At 37.7% G+C, this 21391-nt stretch overlaps 1 protein-coding gene across 2 annotated transcripts; it reads right to left on the bottom strand.

The window, feature by feature from the left end:
- Positions 1 to 620: 620 nt before the first annotated feature.
- LOC137124411 (ATP-sensitive inward rectifier potassium channel 12-like) lies at positions 621 to 12951 on the bottom strand. 2 transcript variants are annotated; one of them, XM_067499314.1, is made up of 3 exons: positions 12686 to 12951; positions 7717 to 7895; positions 621 to 4197 (listed from the first exon to the last, which is right to left on the bottom strand). In XM_067499314.1, the coding sequence occupies exons 2-3, from the start codon at positions 7806 to 7808 to the stop codon at positions 2556 to 2558; spliced, it is 1734 nt and encodes a 577-aa protein (XP_067355415.1). In that variant the 5' UTR covers positions 7809 to 7895; positions 12686 to 12951; the 3' UTR covers positions 621 to 2555. The 2 variants fall into 2 exon arrangements, with proteins under 2 accessions (XP_067355415.1, XP_067355416.1); XM_067499315.1 differs by lacking the exon at positions 7717 to 7895.
- Positions 12952 to 21391: the final 8440 nt, after the last annotated feature.

Below are 21391 nucleotides of genomic sequence, written 5' to 3'. Positions count from 1 at the left end.
AGTCAGGAGCTATCTGTCCTCCTAGAATACAGATGGACTTCAGTAACTCCTGATGGTTTCAATGGAAAACCCTCTCCCTGTGAATTTATTGTCCCTATTATTCTTTTCATAGATTTTAAACTTTATGTGCTCTTTCTCAGCCCAGTTTGGCTGTGCTGTGTGTTTGATCTATTTAAATCTGCCCTTCACTCTGTGGGACATTTGAATAGGGACGGAGTGAAGTGTATGTGGGACAGTGAAGAGTTGCACTGTATATCCTCCAAAGGCAAATTGTAAATGAGAAAGAGCCCCTGGTTCATACCTGATAATATATTTCTATATCATATTATTTAGGTCAGCACTGTAGTGGAGTGGTTAGCACTGCTGCCTAAAAGATAGAAGGTCTCTGTCTTAAATGCCCCAGCTGGCTGTAGCCTTTCTGTGTTAAATTTGCATGTAGCCTGTTTGATTGTTACACTCCATCAGAGATGTTGCACTGAAAACCCGTGGAGATCTTATGGTGGCTTTAGATGAAAAGCCACAATGATATGTGAATGTAAATGCAATGAATGAAATTAACAGAAAGGCTAATTCATTTGCTGTACAATTCAGATATTTTAATGTAATATTAAATGATGGCTAATAGCATTTCGGCTTTTATTTGATGTTATTTACACTGACTCATCTTAAACTATATACAACATAACACATTTTATATCCAATGACCCACATTTTAAGTGAGCAAAGTACTTGAACATAATGGACAGGTGCTTCTTTTTTCCCAGGGTATGTCCCATGAGACTGATTGTTCAAACAGTAAATAACTCTAAATTACTTTGGTTTCACCTATGCAGACTGGATTTTTGTTAAAAGAGGATAGATAAACAAGAAGACTAGTCAGCTGTCTGTGGTACAATAGTCACTTTGAATCTGAGAAAAGAGGGAAAAACTATTAGAAGAAATATGTACTGAGCAACAATTATAGCTCTGGTCAGACATGGAAAATAACAACATCTGATGAGAGAAACACTGTGAGAGCTGTGAACAAAACCCCGTAAACAACAGTCAGTGAAATCACCAACAACCTCCACAGAGCAGAGGTAAAGGTGTAAGAATCCAATGGTTATACAAACTTAAGAGCCAAATCCCTGATCAGAGGAACAAGAAAGCCAGGTTAAAATTAGCAAAAATGTACAGAGATGAGCCACAAGGTTTTATGAACTTATGCGACCAAGATGAACCTCCACTAAAGTGATGGAGGAGAGAAGAGGCTTACCATGCATCAAGACAATGATTTAAACCACACTGCCAACTTAAAAAAGGACTTCGTCAGGTGGAAATTGTGGAATGTTTTACACCCTTAGGAAGAAGAAATTAGGAGAAAAGAACAAAACAAACAACAACTGAAGGATGCTGCAGTAAAAGCCTTAAAAAAAGCCTATCCAAAGGATAAATCAACTATTTGTATATGTCAGTGAGTCACAGCCTTGATACAACCAAATATTCATTTTTTATTTACTATTTATTTACTTACTCAACAGTAAGCCAAACAGCTCTGGAAATGTCCCAAGAAGAAAGGAGCAAGAGGAACTCAACAAAAACAAAAGTGTTAACAGTACAGACTGTTTTTTTTATTAGGTGCTTTGTTCATACAAAACAACACACTGTTGCAATGAGTTTGTATCTACTGATACAAGTAAGAATAAAGTGCTTGTTCTCCATCTGTACATGTTAGACTAACATATTATTTACTGTTTTCATGGTTCATAATTTTATTTATTTTAACTTGTTTTCTATCATGGAATAAACTGTAATCATCTTGAAAATCAAGATAGCTTATTTATCACATGTTAAAAATAACCGAACTTAGGCAGGAAGACAGAAGTTCAAAATACAGAATTACTTTATTTTTGCACAAAAAGATGTGAATTTGTGTCATGCTTCCTTGAAATAAAGAAGATCTTGCTGTACAACTGTCTGTGGTGTATAATCGTTCAGTTAAAACAAAAAGAAACCATATTTACAAAAAATGGAAATCAAGAACAGACTTAAAGGCAGGTCATAAACAGTTCACATTGAATAAAACAAGTTGCAAAAAATTTTTCCAGAAACCTCTTGATTGGAGATGATTACCTGGTGACCTTGTTGCAAAGTAGATGAGCTGTGCGTTTTACAGATGCTGATGTTCCAACTCACAGTGTACACTCAAAAGAATATGAAGGTGCATCCATTCGTCTTCTGATCAAATCAAGTAAACACAACTTGCTTTAAACATGTTATAGTGATACAATGAACAAGCATAAATAATTTAACATCAGTTGCTCATATTACCCAAACATATTTCTTGTTTGCAAATCAGACACATGCCTTAATTTTTTTGAGTGTACAAAACCTGAAACCGGACCAAGTTATGAGCTGAAGCTGAATGAAGTTAGTGACAGCTGCAAAAACATCCCTCTCTCTCCCTGGATGTATAGTAGAAATTGTGTCCTCCATCTTTTATTTCTACACTGGTTCAATACTTTGGTTGGATGGACACAAGGAGAGGAAACATACGGAGGGGCAGCCATTATTGATTAAACTCCTGACTCTCTGCTGATGTATAAAGGTAGGGTGGGCTGTAGTCTTTCAAGGCTGATTTGATTCTCTGTGTCCAGAACACACAACATCTCCACTGTCTGCTCCTCCACAAATGTCTCCTTGAAACCCAAATGAATTTCATCTCTCATCTTTAACTCTCTGTCACCTCTAATGTTCCGGCTGCCTGTCTCCTTTTTCACATCCTCATCATCCTCATCATCCCCACAGCACAAAGCTACCTCATTCTCATAGCAGAAAGCGCTGGGGGAGTGAGGGCCAAGTAGATGACGGGCTGCCCTCGGGGCAAACAGTGATGCAGACTGGGAGTAACTTGAGCTAGAAGATGAAGATTCCCCGCCATGACCTGTGATCTGGCTCAGTTCCCTGGCACTGCAGTGAGGCGTAGATGGCACTTCATAGGTCCTATGGAATCGGGAGTAGTCCACATGGTACCTGTCACCCTTCTCAAAAACCACAGTTTCAAAGCGGTGGCCCCATAGGATCTCCTTTGCCAAGTAGGAGCTACGTGCCTGAGTGGTCATGGCTGTGGCCTCCACCATCCCCTCCAGAATGACCACAATTTCAAAGTCCTCCTTCTGCAGGTCGTTGCGGCTCAGGTTATAGAGAGGACTTTCCTTGTTGATCTCATGAACCACCACCAGCGGTGACACCAGAAAGAGCCGATCCACCCCGTTGTCATAGCCAACATCAATGTCTGTTTGTTCTAAAGGTAGGTACTCGCCCTCCGCTGTCACATGTGGCTTAATAAGCTGAGCACGCACATGAGCCTCGACAATGTGGCTCTTGCGCATGTTCCCTAGACGCCACATGAGGCAAAGCTTGCCATCTCGCAGTGCAATGACAGCATTATGTGAGAAAAGCAAGGTCTGTGCCCGCTTTTTAGGCCGCACCATCTTTGCCATGATGGTGCCGATCATGAAGGAGTCAATAATGCAGCCCACAATGGACTGAACCACCACAGTCACCACAGCGACTGGGCACTCTTCTGTGACACACCGAAAGCCATATCCAATAGTGGTCTGAGTCTCTATGGAGAAGAGGAATGCCCCAATGAATCCCTGGATGTGGAGAATGCATGGCCGCCATTCATCTTTTGCATCCTCTACAGTACTCCGAGGGTTCCCGCCCTTCACAGGGATGCGAAGGTCAAAGTCTCCATGAGCGAGTGCCACTCCCCAGAAGATAAAACCAAAGAGCAGCCAAGAAAGAAGGAAGGTGGTGGTAAAGATGAGCAACAGGTAGCGCCAGCGTATGTCCACACAGGTGGTGAAAATGTCAGCCAGGTATCGGCGTGGCTTATCTTCCATGTTGTTAAACACTACATTGCACTGGCCGTTCTTCTTCACAAAGCGGCTGCGAAGGCGGCCGGTGCCCAATTCCAGGCCCAGACGACATGAAGGTGAAGCCCGGCAGCTGCTGCGGCCAATAGGATCATTCGTCAACCTCAGTGACAAAGCTGCTCTTCCTTCATCACTTGCTGAGCACTCTCCCCCACCTCCTCCTTCCTCACCACGCATACAGGCCCCCGATAATGTCTGCTGAGTCAAAGGACTGTGGCCATTGAGGCCCAGGCTGGAGATCTTCAGGGCATCTTCATCTGTGGAAACGATGCTGTATCTGGAAGAACACAAAAGAAAAGAGTGAGTTCAGGAGAAATGACTGTTGGATAATCCCTTCTCTCCTTAGTCACTGTTGCTATGGCTGTCAAGATTTCAAGTGGCATATACTGTATGTAATTTTAACTCCATGGTAAATCTGAAATGATGGATCCTTACTTTCCAAAAATAGCCCAAAGCAGGAGCCTCATTTGAGGGTGACAACTGTCAATTGTCATTGGCAGATTTTATCAGCTAGCGAACTAAATTATGTAAAATTGGCTGCAGAAATTAAATGTCCAATTAATTAGGCTAAATTTTTGAAGGTTCCAATTGACAATCCAACTGCAAAAGAAGAATTTTGTAAACATATTCTTACACACAATACACACAATAAAGGTTACATACACCCTATTGTGTCAACGACTGAGCCTAGAGCTGTGTGTTCCAGGCAAAAGATCTGTTTCCTACTTAGTTAATGATCCTTGTAGAAGAAATGGAAATAATAAAGCACTGTTCTAGTAGATTAAACCTATTTAATCCTAGTGTTATTAAAAGACTGCAACAAATTGCTGTAATTTCTACAGTAACAATGTACAATAACTTCTGTCATTTTACAAAGTTTAACTGTATATGGCAATGAATCATGGGTAAAAAAAACAATTTCACAATAACATATTGTACAATAACAGGCAAGTTGTATCTTGTCTGTGGATGATGCACAATACATCTGAATACTGTTGATTTTGGAGGTTGAATTTGAACAAGGAACAAAAGCAGTTGCTATTTGAGTTCATTTCTTTGGTGAGATCACAATTGTCTCGATTGTATGATTGAGTTTAATTTCCCATTATTTTAGCTAAGCTGCAAAGACCGCAGCAACACTGCAGAGTGAAAATGCGGTTTTGTTAGTAACAGGGCAAAGGGAACATTATTTACTAATGCCGTTTGTAAATACCTCCATACATTTGGATCATTTCAAAGTAATACTACCTAGTTTATACCTTATTGCAATTTCAAGAAAGGTAACGACATGTGTACATTTGCGATATTGTAGCAATTCCCTGCAGTTTTTGAGGGTTAGAATGCTAATTAGCGCGTTAGCATGCTAGCGACGTTAGCACAGCTTTGGTGTAATTAGTGTTATTAGCTACTGTCTAAAGCTAAAAATAGCTCGGTGTGATACGGTCTGTGTTGACAGACGTGACTGAGCACAGCGAAATTTACATTTATAAGACAGAGGAGCCTGGACCGTGTGAGCAGCAGAAGCCTCCAGCCTGCCACAGCTACAGTCCGACCTGCAGACACCAGCCAGAGATCCGAGTCCACCACAGCCTCGCCATCCTTTACTCCACCGGCTAGTACTGTACAAACTAACTCCTTGTGTGTTATTTTGGTTGCTATGTAACTTTTATTTCAGTTGCAGTTAAACTGTTTAGTGTCACATTGTCCCTGCTTTAGTTAACATGACAGTGGCTCCACAGCTCCTGACACTGCGTGTTAAAGTTCAGCTTTATGCTTAGTCACATATTTAAAAAAACAACAACAATTTAACCAGCTGTAAATTAAGTGACACATATTTTAAAATGGAGATAAACATTTAAACTCTGCTCATTTAGGGAGTCAAAATCTCTTTACTGGGATTTGTTTGATTTGAAAAAAGGTGCAGAACTACTTCCTTATATTACGATGGTAGAACATTAGTTCTGCAGAAACACACAAACAACAATTTGAGCTATTTGGTGAATTATCGAGGTAAAAGTTTTTGATTCGATTTGGCCTGAAATAGACTTGTTCTACATTTGTATAAGGGTTATATATGGGTGTTCATCGGGATATTAAGTAGACAGATCAGTTTTTAAAAAGGTAATTTTGTAACATCGTCACATCAACAACAGCAGCAGCAAACTAGGTCAACTGCTGAAGGACATTTAAAACGTGACAACAATATTTTTAGTAATGATTACTAAAAATGGTATGTTGGTGCAATTATTTGATGCTGCTGTTGTCCTTCCAAGCTGGGCCTGGTTGAGAAATAGCCAACCAGAGTTTAGGATGATAAAACTACATCACTATTGGTTAGTAACTCATGCAGTCTTGTGACAAGAAATTCACATTATCCCTTTAACTGTTACGAACCCCACATTTCCATTGTATTAGTCTGTATTGCAGAGCTATGTCCTGCTTCAGCTTGTACAGCCCAATTTTCATTTTGTAAGGGCAAATGATTAGTTTGTCTTGTATAACCGTATGGATTTTGCTCTCATGTAGAATTACTGTGATCAGTTTTGTCATTCATTTTCTTTTTATGTAATTTTGGGATTGTCCAATGTTTTATTGGAACCATTGCAACCAGGGGTTCCAAGATGGCAAAGTGGGTCAGGATGAGAAGTGGGAAAGTGCATAAAAACAACACAACAGTCAATGTTCTGTCTCTTTTCTCTTTAGCCAAGTTGACTTTAATGGCTTTGAACATAGGTCATATACTGTGCAAAAGATGAGGAGTCTTATATCTCAGGTTCCTGAAGCTACGTAAAACTATTGACTTTTAGTCAAAGTTTTTTGCAATGCAGATTTTGGATTACTTTTGCACTAAGGTGTCGTTGTAAAAGTTGCTAATATAAAAAGCAAAAATTATCTCTAAAAACATTTTACAGCAACATATTGTTTTGTGAAATATGGCCAGCTATTTACTGCCAACTTTAGTTGCCAGGTAATTTCTGTAATTTTAATAGAATCCAAGATAATGTTGTAAACTAGACTACTATTAATTATTGTTTATCTGTAAGAAAACAATATATTGCTGTGATTTTAAATACAATAAAACACTGTAAAATATATCCAGTTGTGTACTGTAATCCGTTTTACAGTATTTAAGTGCCTTGTTGACAACACTTTTCCCAGGTAATTACTATTAATTAAAATGAATTAAATTGAACAGGCTATTTGTTACAGTGTATGCTAAGGTAAAATGTAACACCAGAGTGTAATTTTATAAAAAATACAATTCTGTTTAATTTATTAGCTTACATGTTAGTTGTTATTTTCAAACATGCATCATGTTGGGCTCTGAGAACTAGTGGGTTGGCCAAACATCTAATCCTTTCTTGAATATTGTATGTAAACGATGTAAACTTTTCCAAATCCAGAGAAAGAGCACGACAAAGCGGCTAGCATTACCCCAACCCCCCTTTTTTTGTACACACAAACAAATAAAAGCAGTTAAATTATGTGGTCCTAAACCACAGAGATTAGTTTATTTTTACACTTTTGCTCTTTTGTTTTAATGCAGGAGAAGAATATACACTTCACAAATCACTCTTTGCCCCTAAATTGCCCCCAGTATTTCCCTATGCATACTGTTTCATACTGTTTCAACGTGGAGAAATCCAAAGCTTGACAGACCTACACTGGTGCGATCAGTTACAGATCGGTTACTGAGTTACTTGACTGGAAAATCCATGACAAAAGTAATATTAATATTTCTTTCAACACTGCATAAACCATTGATGCTATTGTTTTATTTGCCATGCTGTCTCACCTGTTGACTCGCACTGCTCCCATGGCACCAGTGATCATCAGACTCTGTCTGCGAGGGCAGTAATATAGGTTGGGGCGGGCAGTTCCAACCATTAAAGTACTGTTGCTGGACCGGGAAGCAGTATGAGCTCAGGTCTGTGTGGTATTTACTAGCAGCACTGCCTTCTTACCAAACATTTTCTGTGAATGAAGGGAACAAAGAGGATCAATAAATTCTAAATTCTAATATTTTCCAGGTGTAAAGGCACTGGATTTTCTCTAAAGCAGAAGTATCAATAAATGAGTTTGATGATTAATTCCTGCAATCACAAAAAATTAACAAGACAAAGAGTTGGCAGGAGCTCTGAGTCACAACAATGCTTTGAGCTAAATGCTAATGATAGCAGGCTAACATGTTAATATTGGCAGTCAAATAATATCATCATGGTGGTACTAAAGAAAAAGTCAGAGGAAGTACACAGGATACATTAATTGGGACTTATAAATGTACAAACTTTTATGCAAGTCCATTCATTAGCATAGCTGTTGAGATTTTTAAGTCTGGGCAAAGGACTTGGGGTAAATGTCCCACATTTCCATCAATGGACTAAAAATCACAAGAATCAAAGAGAAAGATATGTCCCTGCCCTAATGCACAGAACAGGCCAGACAGTTTTGTGTAATGAAAGCTTATTGATTAGGTGCTTGCCAGTGGTTAGCTTTAGGGACCTTCAGGCCAACTAGGGGTGGAAAACCAGACAGACATTGGATGGGACAAAGGTCTAAAAAGAGATGAATCAGTGTTAATCTACTGTTAGAGGAACAATTGATTTACTGTTTGGCCTGATGACAAGGTTGGAGGGTGATTTCACTCGACTTATTATGTCAGCAAGCTGGGTACCAGGAGAATGAAAAAGCGCAAGGTTGCATAACCAGCAATCGCATGCAATAGTAAAGGGCATTACTGGTCTTTGTTTTACTGTACATGAATCCCTTTGGCTGACATGAATAAGTTGACAGGACAGGTCGCCTTACATGAAAGAAATCAATTGTCTTGAATTTTATGACAACAGCATTTCAAAAGCTTCCACATTTATATAAACACAAGCACAGCTACAAACAGGGAAACACGCACATACTGTAAACACATGTGATAAGACATTTTGATGGGATTTGGTGTCATAATGGCTGTGTGCAATGCCTCCAGAGCTCTTTTCCTATAACACCATGGACAGATGTTAAAAACTGGCCTCTGATTGGCTGATCTTTTGATTAGATTATCAAAAGAGTTTAGATAACATGTGCACATGTTTTTTCAAAAGCTCACTAAAGAGATAGTTCCCATTTGAGAAGAAAGGGGATATAGGTGTTTGACTTTATGTTTGTTACTTTATAGTAATGTAAACACAACTCCAAATTCTATTAAAAACATTAATAAAAATAGTGCTCCTATTGTGAAGTTTATTGTACATTTACTATTTGATGTGAGTGTTAAGGATGTATTAATTAAAATATTCTAATTAGAAGAAATATCTAACGATATCATAGTGTTTGGTGTTGTTGCCATGATGACCATCAGGTAGACAATAAAACAAAAACCTGTTTAGAAATTATAGACTTTTACACAACAGCAAAAAACTATCAGGTACCAAAGCTTTGTCTTGACCTTTGAAATAGTCAAAACAATCTGAACTCCAATTTAGATTTTGGGCCCACATTGATGAAGTCCTAAATATATAATGGTGACATCATGTCAACAGATCTGTCTCCATGACAACTGAGAAAACTCAACAAAAGGCAGTAAGAATTGGGATTGTTTGGGATTGTATTGTGGCTAGAACACTAGCCACAATAATTCTTAAAAAATTACGCCTCCACTGAAAAATTAAAAAATTAAAAAAACAACAACAATTTTGCATGTGTACATGGAGCTGGATCATTAAACTGGTTTGCACTACCTTTCACTGGTGTCATGCTGTGCATTGACTCATCAAAGCCCTAACCCATTATTTGCTTCTTGCCTCCCTTATGAAACATATTCACTTTACCGGCTTTGTTTGGATTTAAATAATTTATGTGACTAAATTCCAAAGAACTGAAAGCATAAAATTAAAAATAAATGTTTTGTTCTCTATTGATGCAAATTAGAAATATGAGGTAAATCTGGCAAATAAAATATAAATTACCTAACTGTGTGCTTAAGTCAAACTTAAATAACATCTTTAACACAAGTGTTGTCAGTTTACACCTGGTTGATGTCTTTTCTCTCAGCTGACAGGGGCCCTGGACAAGAGTTGCAATAATTAATGGTTGATCATAGTGTATTAACGGTCTCCATAGGAACATTTCTCCTCGCTCTGTGGGGCTGATTTGCTGTGTTTGTGTGTGTGGGAGGGTAATTTATCATGTGAGAGAAAGAGATAAACTGACAGTGCATCGCTGTACAAATAAAGATTATTATTATTACCACCAGTGTGTTAGACACTCTAAGTAAAAAGCTCCTGTCTGACATAGCTAAAAGAACATAAAAGAAACCAAAGTGACATATACAGCCTAATTCCATGCAAAGAAAAAGATTGAGGACACGCCTGTAAAATACCTATTCACTGCACTCAAGGGCCACTTTATTAGCGAATCAGCTTCATTATCATGTTCAAACCGAGCAAAAAAATGAGGAAGAAAGGTGATTTGAAGTGGCTTGTTTTGTGGTATTTCAGAAACTGCTGATCTACTGGGATTTTCACACACAACCATCTCTAGGGTTTACAGGAAATGGTCTGAAAAAGAGAAAATATCCAGTGAGCGACAGTTCTCTGGGTAAAATTGGATTGTTGATGAAAGATATCAAAGAAGAATGGCCAGACTAGTTTGAGCTCATAAAAAGGCAACAGTAATTCAGATAACAACCACAACGTACTGAACCTTGAAGCAGATGGGCTACAGCAGCAAACGACCACACTTGGTGCCACTCCTGTCATCTAAGAACAGTTATGGTGGCGTCAGCGATTGGCATAAACAATATGAAAGCATATTTTTTATCCTGCCTTGCATCAACGGTTCAAGCTTATGGTGGTGTAATGTATGGGGGATGTTTTCTTGACATACTTTGGGCACCTTAGAACAAATTGAGCATCATAAAAAGTCTACTAACCACGTCCATCCCTTTATGCCCAATTCCAGCAGGATAACGTGCCATGTGACAAAGCTAAAATTATCTGAAACTGGTTGCTTTAGCATGACAATGAGTAACCGTGCTCAACTGGCCTCCACAGTCACCAGATCTCAGTCGAATGCAACAGCTTAGGGATGGGTTGCAATTAGAAATTGACATAATGGAGGTGCAGCTGAAGAAATCTGCAGCAGCTGCGTGATGCTACCAGTCAATATTGACCAAAATATCTAAGGATTGCTTCCTGTACCTTCTTGAATCTATGTTAAGAAGAATTAATCAAGTTTTAAAGGCAAAAGTGGGTCCAACCTGGTACTTGCAAGTTGTACCTCATGAAGTAGCTGGTGAGTGTATATCCCTTAATCTCCCAATCCAATCAACAACATGAAAGATGAATGGTAGTTTCACCATGACCTGGTTTTAACTCTTTTGTGTAATCTAAGATCTGATGACGTTAGAGGGGACAGAAGGGGGGCAGAAAGAAAAAGAAAGAAAGAAACAAAGAAGAAAGAAAGAAAGAAAAAAGAAAGACTGAAAGAAAAAAAAGAAAAGAAAAGAAAACCTTGCAGAAAACAGGTGTTTTCACATTAGACAGAGTGTTGGAAAAAAATACAGTTGATGAGATTATGACGTCAGAGGGTGTGACTGTTGTAAAGAACATGTAAGGCTACACTGAGCATTAACATTGTCTGTTTTATTTCTTCTGTGTGGTCATGTCATGTTTTTAAATGGAATTCTCTTAATTTTTCTTTACTGTACCAATGAACAAGACATTCTCATAAAAGTAACATTTAAAAAGAGCCCACATGTCCCTGAGGAAAGCAATGAGCACACTCAGTGTCCTAGTCCTACAGAGAGGCAAAAATAGGGGCTTGAGTGCATAACAGGCACGTGCTTATTTTAACTAGAAGGACTTCAGTCATCCTACACACACACACACACACACACACACACACACACACACACACACACACACACACACACACATTACAGATATCACAAAATCAACATTAATATAAAAACAATGAGACTTGTTGCTGATTTGACTTCTCAACTAAATACTTGAAATACACTGCACTCCTATAAATTAATCACAGTTGTTATGTTAAATACATTTTTATATTTATTTTAGATATAAAATATATATTCAATTTACAAAAATCTTTTCAGTAGGTGTACTTACTCATGTTGTTAATCTGGGTCATGAGTATCCATCCAAATGTGGTAATTGTGTTAAACCAAATCACAAAAGCACACTGTAGATAATTCCCACTGTCGCACATGCATCACTACAGGAGGAAGTCTTAAATGTTAATGGTTCACACAGTTTCCCAGAAGTTACGACAGGGAAGTTTGAAAACTAAGCAGCAGCTGTGATGTGTGTTTGTTGCATCAAGGCAACAGTAGCTGTCCAGTGCTGAAAATCAATCCATACCCTGCAGGAAAAATCGACGGCAGCTGAGAGTGAGAGGGCTGAGAACTACCCTTGACAATGATTTTGGCTTTACTGTTTACATTCCCCACATTTTTTACTTTTGACTTACTCAGCCATGTGAATGTATTGTTTAAGTATGGATTGCATTTTCTGAGAAGTTTGTTGGTTAGACAGAATTCAGACTGACAGCTGCTGCAGGGCTCACTGACGTGGCTGAAGATTTTGACCTGAGTCAGGAAATCAAACAACCTGGAGTCTATAGTAATTCTTGATTACCACAAAATAAAAATTCCTTTAGTTGCTCAAAACTTATTTGTTACAATCTTCCTTTGAGTACCTAACAGATTTCACAAAATGAAATGCAAATGATTAAATATAAACACTCACCTTTATGTTACTGAAGACAAAATCACTTCAAGACTAACAATGGCTTCATCCTCATAAAAAGATATCTGAGTAGGTTTGCTGTAGATGTCGTCCTTGCCTCTCTTCTTTGCTTCTTTCTCCTTTCTGTTTATTAGACCTTTTTCATGAATCTGTTCCCAGTTTTATGTTGCACAAACTTGTACATGTCTCTAGTGTGAGCTTTGTCTTGTTGCTCCATAGTAGCTGAACGAAGTTGCTCCTGCCTGCTGGTAGTGCATCTGCCCCGATCTGTGCCAGTGTGTGTGTGTGCGCGTGTGTACAGTGTGTGTGTGTGTGTGTGTGTGTGTGTGTGTGTGTGAGTATGTGTGTCTGTGTGGGAGAGAGAGATAGAAAGAGAGAGAGAGAGAGAGCTCTGATTATATTCCTATTTATATATGCTATTGTTTTCCCCAGAGTGTGGAGATGTGGATTGTATAATTTAGCCCACTCAGATACTTGCACTGACATCCAAATAACACAAGTGAAGACGATTATAATCCTACAAAATTCCTGTAGAGACTTGGAGGTGTCTCTAAGGCATTTTACATTTTACAATGTGTTTATATAGACTGTGTGGCACCAAAGGGTTTGCTGGTCTCCTGGTGCATTATTGTTGGACTTGAACAGCGTTAGATTTTGCACAGTTTACATAATATTCTGGCACTGAGTGTATGTGCTGTATATCTACATGTACTTGAGTGACAAAGACAACTTTGACTTTCACGTCAGTGACTCCTTCACTTGACCAAACTATGGCCATAAATAGCCATTTATTACTGAAAACACAAACATTTGGACTTTGCCTTGGGATTAGGACATGTAGGACATGCAAACTAGTAAAGTGTCTATATTTTTGTAAAGTTGAAACATGTCAGTGTAGTGGTGAGAATCCTTAATTCATGAGCTTTGTTAACGATAACAAAAATGTAAAAAATAACATTATCCATTAAAGACATATACTTACTGTCCAAAATTGACTGAATAATCTTTTTTATGACACAAGTGCAATATTGCATATTGTATTTTTAGATGACATAAATTACTTGCACTGACAGCTCTGATGAGTCTTCTGAAGAGAGGTGGAAGAGAGTAATTGTTAAGATCTCTGCTTTATCCACCTCTGTCCTGTCACCACCAACAGCAGTCAAATAACAACCGTGCTCTAACAAGTTGATTCAATGAGTATACTTTGTTAAAGGTTTGATTCAGTTTCTCAGAAGAGGTAATATCTTGCAGTAAAGTAAACATACTATATACATATCAAATAGGCTGAACAGGGATCGGATCAGTTCATTGCTGAACATCATTCACATTCAGTCCCATTTTAAGGGAAGTGGTTAGCGCATCACTTATTTCAGTGACATTAAAACACATGTTACAGAGCACGGATTTGTGTTTATGTCCTTTTGGAATTACTAAAACCTTGATTTGTCAAGTAAGGGTTAGGGTTAGGAAATTAAATCTATGTTATTCCAAATAATCTAGAACTGCAAAAAATGTAAAGAAAAACAACTCAAAGTAACAGTAAAATATGTTGTTTGCAGTCTCTCAGATAAGATGATAAAATATTTGTTCCTTATGTATATGATTTTGACATTTTATAGACTAAATAATTCATGGATTAATTGGGAAAATTATGTCAGATTAACTGATAACAACCCTAAAAGAATGTGACGAGTGAGAACACACGCTGGGAGGTCTGAGATGACATGTGAATACGTGCAGCCCTTTTAGTCCAGCCCATGTAAACAGCTCTTATGAAAAGAGGGATTTTCCTTTGGCAGCCTGGTTGATGTTTGATTTTGTGTGTGCATGTGTGTACATGTCCTACCTGTGTGCTAAAATACTATTGCTTCTGATAACCGTTCATTCCACAAATAGGCAAAAGAGAGAAGCGGCTGCTACTGCAGCCAAAACCATTTTTGTACTTGTCACATCTGACAGATTGAACACCATCACTCTCTGTAAATAAATAAAAAGCATGAATACATAAAAAGAGTGTGGCAGTACAGTGTCAGCCATAGCCATGCTGCTTCTTATTTCGGATTTCTTTAAGGTGTTATTGCCAATTAGACAAAACACTTTAGTTTCCATGGAAACCTTATTTTTGCCTCCTTTCTGTTCTTTCTCTGGCACATAAATACACGCACGCAATCTCTCCACATGATATATTTTTAAATCTCCTTTCTTTTTAGTTTCATGACACAACAGGTGGGTGTTGTCCAGTGTAGGTGGGAGGTTGGAGTACAGTAACAGAGGACTGAGCAGTGTGGGTACAGGTCAGAGGTTAGGGGATTAACTGAGAGGGTGCACAGAGTGAATGAGTGGGCTGGGAATAAGTCGAAGGAACACAATGTCCTCTGTGTAACAAGTCTGAATGAAACAAACGTTGTTACTGCTGTCTTGGCCTGTAAATGTAACAGTTTGATGATTCATGCACACAAAGTTACAAATATGAGGTGGTACTAAAACTTCTAAAATAAATGTGGGTTGCACATAAAGCAAGGATGTCGCAGTATTCATCTTTTATACTCTATTATTATTTATTTTATTTCTTTTATTTGTTTTATTTTCTTCATGTATGTTCTTTCCTTGTTGCTTTTAGACTCTGCTCTGCCCCTGTACTCCTGCCACTTTTTAACCATACCGACTTATCTGCATTGAGTTACAAAAATGTCTTTATTGCTCCATGTGTCCAGGATCTCCAGCCTCATGCTTATTACCATGGCTTTATGTCCTTCCCTTAGCTGTGCTTTGTATAATAGCTACAATGTAATGCTAACCACAAAAGCAACAATCCGTATGTCCCCCACTACAAAACCTTCCCTTTTAGAGAGTCTACAGTACCCACTAGGCACATTGTTGTCTGCAACCGCATTGAGGAGTAATGTAACTACGTAACCATATTGGTGTGACAACTGAATCAGCAGCCACACCTCTCACTTATGCCAAGCGTGCATGACAAGATGTGGTAGCATGGCCTTCTGTGGTTATATAGCAGTTTTCCTACCATAGCATCACTGCGTCTATTTCGTCTCTAACCTTAAAACATGCCCAAGATATCATATTTTATATGGAAAGTTATCAGGTTTTCAGAATAGGATGCTTTTAATGTGAAGGAGCATGGACAAGAATTGTGTGGTTACTATTAACATTTCTACTAAAAGTAATTACTACACCATAAACAGAAGTGAGTTTTTTTTACTGCAGCCCAGATGCTCTTGGAGCATCCATATTCATAAGTAGCAGATTTCTCAGAGTGTGTAACCTCTGTGAATATCTCAGCAACCAAATGTGAAAATGTTAAACTGCACAGGATCGAGACAAGCAAGTGTTACTGGACTGATACTGCGAAGCATGGCCTTAGTTATTAAGTTGACACACATGAAGACTAAATAGTCTTAAATCTAATTACAGCCCTCATTTTTTGTTGTACTTATGGTGTAACTACTGTGTAACTACAGATAAGAAGATGGTGAGAGGCTTCACTTTAAATTACAACCCTTATTTGTTGTACCTACTGTATAACAGCAGGTTAGGGATTTAGACATATACATTTTCGAAAAAAAGAAGTAGTAGCACTAACTCACCCCTATCATATGATTTCATTATTTATTATTTGACTATTTATTTTTTTATGTATAGTTACACAGTAGTTACACCATAAGTACCACAAATGAGGGCTGTAATTTAAAGTGGAGCCTCTGACCCTCTTTATCTGTAGTTAAAGAGTAGTTACACTGTAAGTATTCACACCTATCAAGAAATTATACAATAAGTACCCCTTTACTACAAAATACTTACATTGTAGGAATTGTTCTTAATCTTGTCTTGTTACCCTGTTACCAATACAAGTGACAGGAAAATATCAAACAAATAATACATAAATACTTTAGAAACATTAAGTTTAATACAGCCTTTGCTCCAGCAGGTTCCTTTTGCACAGTATAAATGTCAAAGACAGTCTCTAATAGAAAACCCTCTAATTAGGGAGTGTTAAGTCATGCAGTGCGACATGAAGCTGAGCGAGGTGAAGGAAAGACCGTCCTTACTGCCAACATGCCCATCTGTGTACAGAAATAGCACTGATAGGGGGCAGTGAGATATTAATGTATTTTAGTCACACATTGTTCTGGAGGCACCCCTGTATTTCTGTTTCCATCAGGACCATCCATAAATTCTCCTCATCACACATACAAAAACATTAAAAAACACAGAAAAGATCTCAGAGAGCATCTCAGTGATTGAAGTCACAAAATCCCACAGCACCATTACCGTCATCTCCTCAGTCCATCTTACTTTTGATGAACACATAATCACAGCTATTTTCTGTAGTGACTCTTTGGCTCTGCCTGATGAGTTCTCCTTGAGTGCCACCAGAGCCAATTTACTCAAAAGCAGGCAATGCTTCATTTCTCACTCCAATAGCTGATCCAGGTCAACATCATTTTAGAAAAGCAGGCCGACGGTGGCAGGGGGATGACAAAATTTACTCTAAATAACCACTGTGTATATTGTTCTTCATACTAGAAACAGTAACATGTCATGTGCTCTCTGTATAGCTTGTTTGCAATTGACCCCTAGACAATTCCTTTTCTTAAAATGCAGGTTTCTTTATTTTGCCAGCTTAGCACAAAAACAACCTGCACTCATTTTTTGTGCAAGTAAGCATTACAACCAATAATTTAATTTCTCTCAAGACAAGTGTCAACAACAAAACTGTTATTTGCAAAAGACAAGATTTTGACCAAAGCATTTCTTCTTGAAACTTGTATGTGTACAGTAACCCTTTAGTTTAAATTTGGTAGTTTTAAATTTAGGTAAAATTGCCCGTTTTTTATACTACTATAATTTATGAATGTTGTTCTTGAAAGTGGTCACCAGAAGGCCTTCACAAAAAACAAAACTAACAAAATAGATAAAATCTGTCCATCAAGGGGCAAAAGGGCAAGTGCTTGAGGACTCTTGTTTTTCCCTTACCAATTATTAGGAGTGTGAAAGCAATTAGTGAATGGTTTATTAAACACTGTGCTACAGTATAATGTATGTGTAATCACATATAAAAACATATACTGTTTGTAATATAATGTATTTGTTATTCAATAGAAATTCTATTGTATTTATACATGTCTACACAGTGTTTATGAATTTAAATGTATGAATATTACATAATTATGTACAGTACTTTGAAATTAAATATGTCTAGAAATACTTTCTAACTATCCAGAATAACTGATAAAAACCCCCTCCATTCATGACTGCCATGCAAGGTGCTCGTCTGACCGACAGTGACACTGTGGTTCACTGAGCTATGACACAAACCAACTGACTTTGTGCACTTCTACAACCATTTACTAGACACCATTGTGCTCTAAATGTGTAAATGTATCAATAGTGTGGTGCATTTAAAAGGTTTCACTTACAACCCTACAATGTTCCATGTATTATGTAAATATTTATAATATAGTTATCAGAACTCTGCCTGTCAGTGACGATGCAAAATTATGATTGATACATGTCTTAAATCTCAGTTAACTGCTCAATATTGAATGAGGAAATAGTGTAAAATAACAGTGAGTGATTTCAGAAAAAGCCTTAATTTTTAAAATATTCCTGAAGAAGGCAAACTTCAGTGACCTTGTTTTCCTCAGTGAACCAATTTGATATCTGCAAAAATAGCAAAAATGAAGCTGTTGAAATATTGTACTACCATCAATTTACACCAAAATGTCACTGTTGTAAACATGAAGTAGCGTTTATACAGTCATTAAAATGTTTACCGCCTGTTAGTTTCAAGTTTTGTGAGCTGAACTTTTCTAAGTGCATTTCCATGGATACTGGCTCTGCTCTCTCATTATAGCAACTGCTGGTAGAGCAGCTGAATGTAGCCACAGTATGCATGTGACACACAGCAGAGGACAAAAATATCTTGCCTTAATTGTCATTGTTGTTGGAGGTTCAAGTGATAGCATTTCTTGACAAAATGTAGGCTTACAAAACGGTAATTAATCATCACAAACTTTGAACTAGTTCTAAGTTTACACACAGTGAGAAAGAGACACTGTAAACTAGGCCTTAGCACTCACTTCTCACCCATCACTTTGAAACAAAACCCAGACTTAAGTACACTTAATACACAGCATTTCTGTGGATGTTTGATGAGCAGAGAAAAATCTACAAGCTGCAGGGAGGAAGTGCACAGTTGTTTATTTGGGTCTGTGTTTGCAGAGAATGGAGATGGAGACAGAAAGACCGTGAGTGAATATGAGCCATCCATTGTGCATGTTTGTGCTTATTTTGTGTACATCTCTTTACTGTATGTCCATTTCCAGACACACACTTACAGCCACATGCCCCACTGGCTCTGTTGAGACAAAAGTCCTCCTTTTATGGTTTATTGAAATTCTGAAAAACAGTCTCAGCACTTTGTCACCCAATGGGAATTAACTCAGCCAGTGAGCCAACACATTTTAGAGATATTTTTTTACTTACTCATACAGCAGGAGTTTGCAACAGAAAACAAAAGTAAAGCCATTATATTTTCGTAGTACTTTAGGTTATAGACAACAACAGCATAAAACTATCATCTTATTAATAACATAATATTATTTCTCTATCTTGCATAATAGTTTGTACAGTACTGTTTTATTTTACCCCGTCTAAATACGTTTCAAATGTGTTTTGTTTCAGCTTTCCAGTTTGTCAAAAAAGTAATTGTGCATATTATAATAAACTGCTTTTTTAAATGAAAATACACTTGTCCTGTATGTTACTTTATATATATTTCCATAAAATACAGACTATGGCACATGGCACATCTATATCAAGTGGTTTGGTCCAGTTCCTCATTTCTATGTTTTGGAGACTCATGATTTAGGTTCAGAGCAAATGTCTAAATATTACTTTTTATTTATGTATTTCACCATCCAGTGATATTTAGTATTTACAAATGTGATATGGGCCTCTTTCTTTCATTTGTGAATGTATGTAATAGGTAAGGTATTTGGATTTCAAGACCTGTTGTTGACGTCCACACAAAATAAGGCAAAATCTAGGTGTTTCTGGGAGGTTTTGGAGGTCTATGTCAAATTTAGACTGTGCATCAACACAGTATTCCAAATTACTTTTTTTGCAATATCTTTGTAAGACATCTTCTGAATATAAAATTGAGATGGCTACTGCACATCCAAGTTCAAAATTTATGATGTGTGATCTTGAATTTTGACAACTATTGGACATATACAGAGGTTCTAAATCATTCAAATCTCAGTTGCTTTGTTATTTATTTACTGTAATAGCACACTTATGAGCTTTTTGTTACAAACATTTTGTAATCCTCTCTTCATTATGGCTACACCGTCACAATAACCACCTGTGCATGAGGCATATGTCAGGAGGACTTAGTGCTACATTTCATTTCAAAGCTGGTGACATTTGATAGGACATAGTCACCATATTGGGCCCGTGTGGAACCAATGAATGTTTGCTTTCTGATAAAAGCCCCCTCGTCTCTCTAGTCTCCATAACCACGCAGAAACTGAGCATGAGCTTTTATTGAAGGATCAAACCCGAGTTTCAGCTCTTCTTTGGGGAAATGAAGATTTTGGATCATATTCATAAGGTAGTAAAACTTTTCTGCATTAAGTAACCTCATTTGAAACCTTATGCTGGAGGATTCACTCTATATTAGGTTTGGACACCATCACTGCTTAGAGATGTGACAATGTGCCATAGTGGTGTGTTTTTCAGTCAACAGGATACTAGAAACAGTGTAAAGAAGTATAACATTATTAGTGATATGAAGGCATGACTAACACAATTCTATTTATAGTAAAAACAGCACTAAGTCATATTTAAATTGTTATGAGGGTCTTCTGCTTATATGCAATTCAGATACAGAAATCTAAAGAATGAACCTTTAATCTCTTACAGGCTTCCTAATTATAACTAATAATAATTCAGCTGTTTTGAAGATGGTTGGTATTCATATTATGATAATGAGTAAAACCTCTTGGGAAATAACACCACACCAGTGTAAAGGAAATTCCATCAACATATGGCTTGTTTTAGTGCTAAGGTGCCAAGTGACTGGGAAATTTCACCAAAATCAACATGGCATCTTCTGTTGAGGACTACTACTGCCACCAATTCCAGCCCAACACTTTTGACTCCTCTCGCTGCAGCTCTTGCCTGCGGCCAGATCACATGCACCTCAGCAACAAAACCACAGCTTCCACAGCAGGACAACAAGACAGTCTCCAGGAGTGGGTATGTGCATGAATTTATGAATAAGTCTGTTAAACCATCTCAGCCTTGGTCACAGTGTAATAAATTACACAGGCAGTTTCAGCAAAATTGTTTTCACAGAGATAATAATGAGCAAGAGTTTAAAGGGGGCAGGTTGAGAAACATCTAGGGGACACCTGATGAATGACAGGGGAGCATGTAACAGCACCTGAGGGAGAGAGAATGAACTGACAGGGACAAAACAGGATCATGAAAACAGACACATTTTGCGATTTTTTTTAGTATTTTGTCCCCTACTTTTAAATAATTACCATATGTTTTCTTTAAGAGTTTGCAAAATCAGTCTGGACTAGACACATGATCAAATTCAGTACTATTTACAATACATTCTTTTCTTAGTAGAGTACTTGTACTTTTGTATATTAGGTAAATTTTAAAGGA

This window comes from Channa argus, chromosome 3, assembly GCF_033026475.1.
Source record: "Channa argus isolate prfri chromosome 3, Channa argus male v1.0, whole genome shotgun sequence".
Taxonomy (NCBI): domain Eukaryota; kingdom Metazoa; phylum Chordata; class Actinopteri; order Anabantiformes; family Channidae; genus Channa; species Channa argus.
This window is presented reverse-complemented; position numbering and strand designations above follow the sequence as displayed.

What these genes read in the sequence shown, in the direction of transcription:
- LOC137124411 (XM_067499314.1), bottom strand. Translation starts at nt 7,808, where the DNA reads ATGGTTGGAACTGCCCGCCCCAACCTATATTACTGCCCTCGCAGACAG. An exon ending in GGAGCAGTGCGAGTCAACAG is followed by an intron (nt 4,198 to 7,716) that starts GTGAGACAGCAT and finishes GTGTTCTTCCAG; the next exon opens with ATACAGCATCGTTTCCACAG.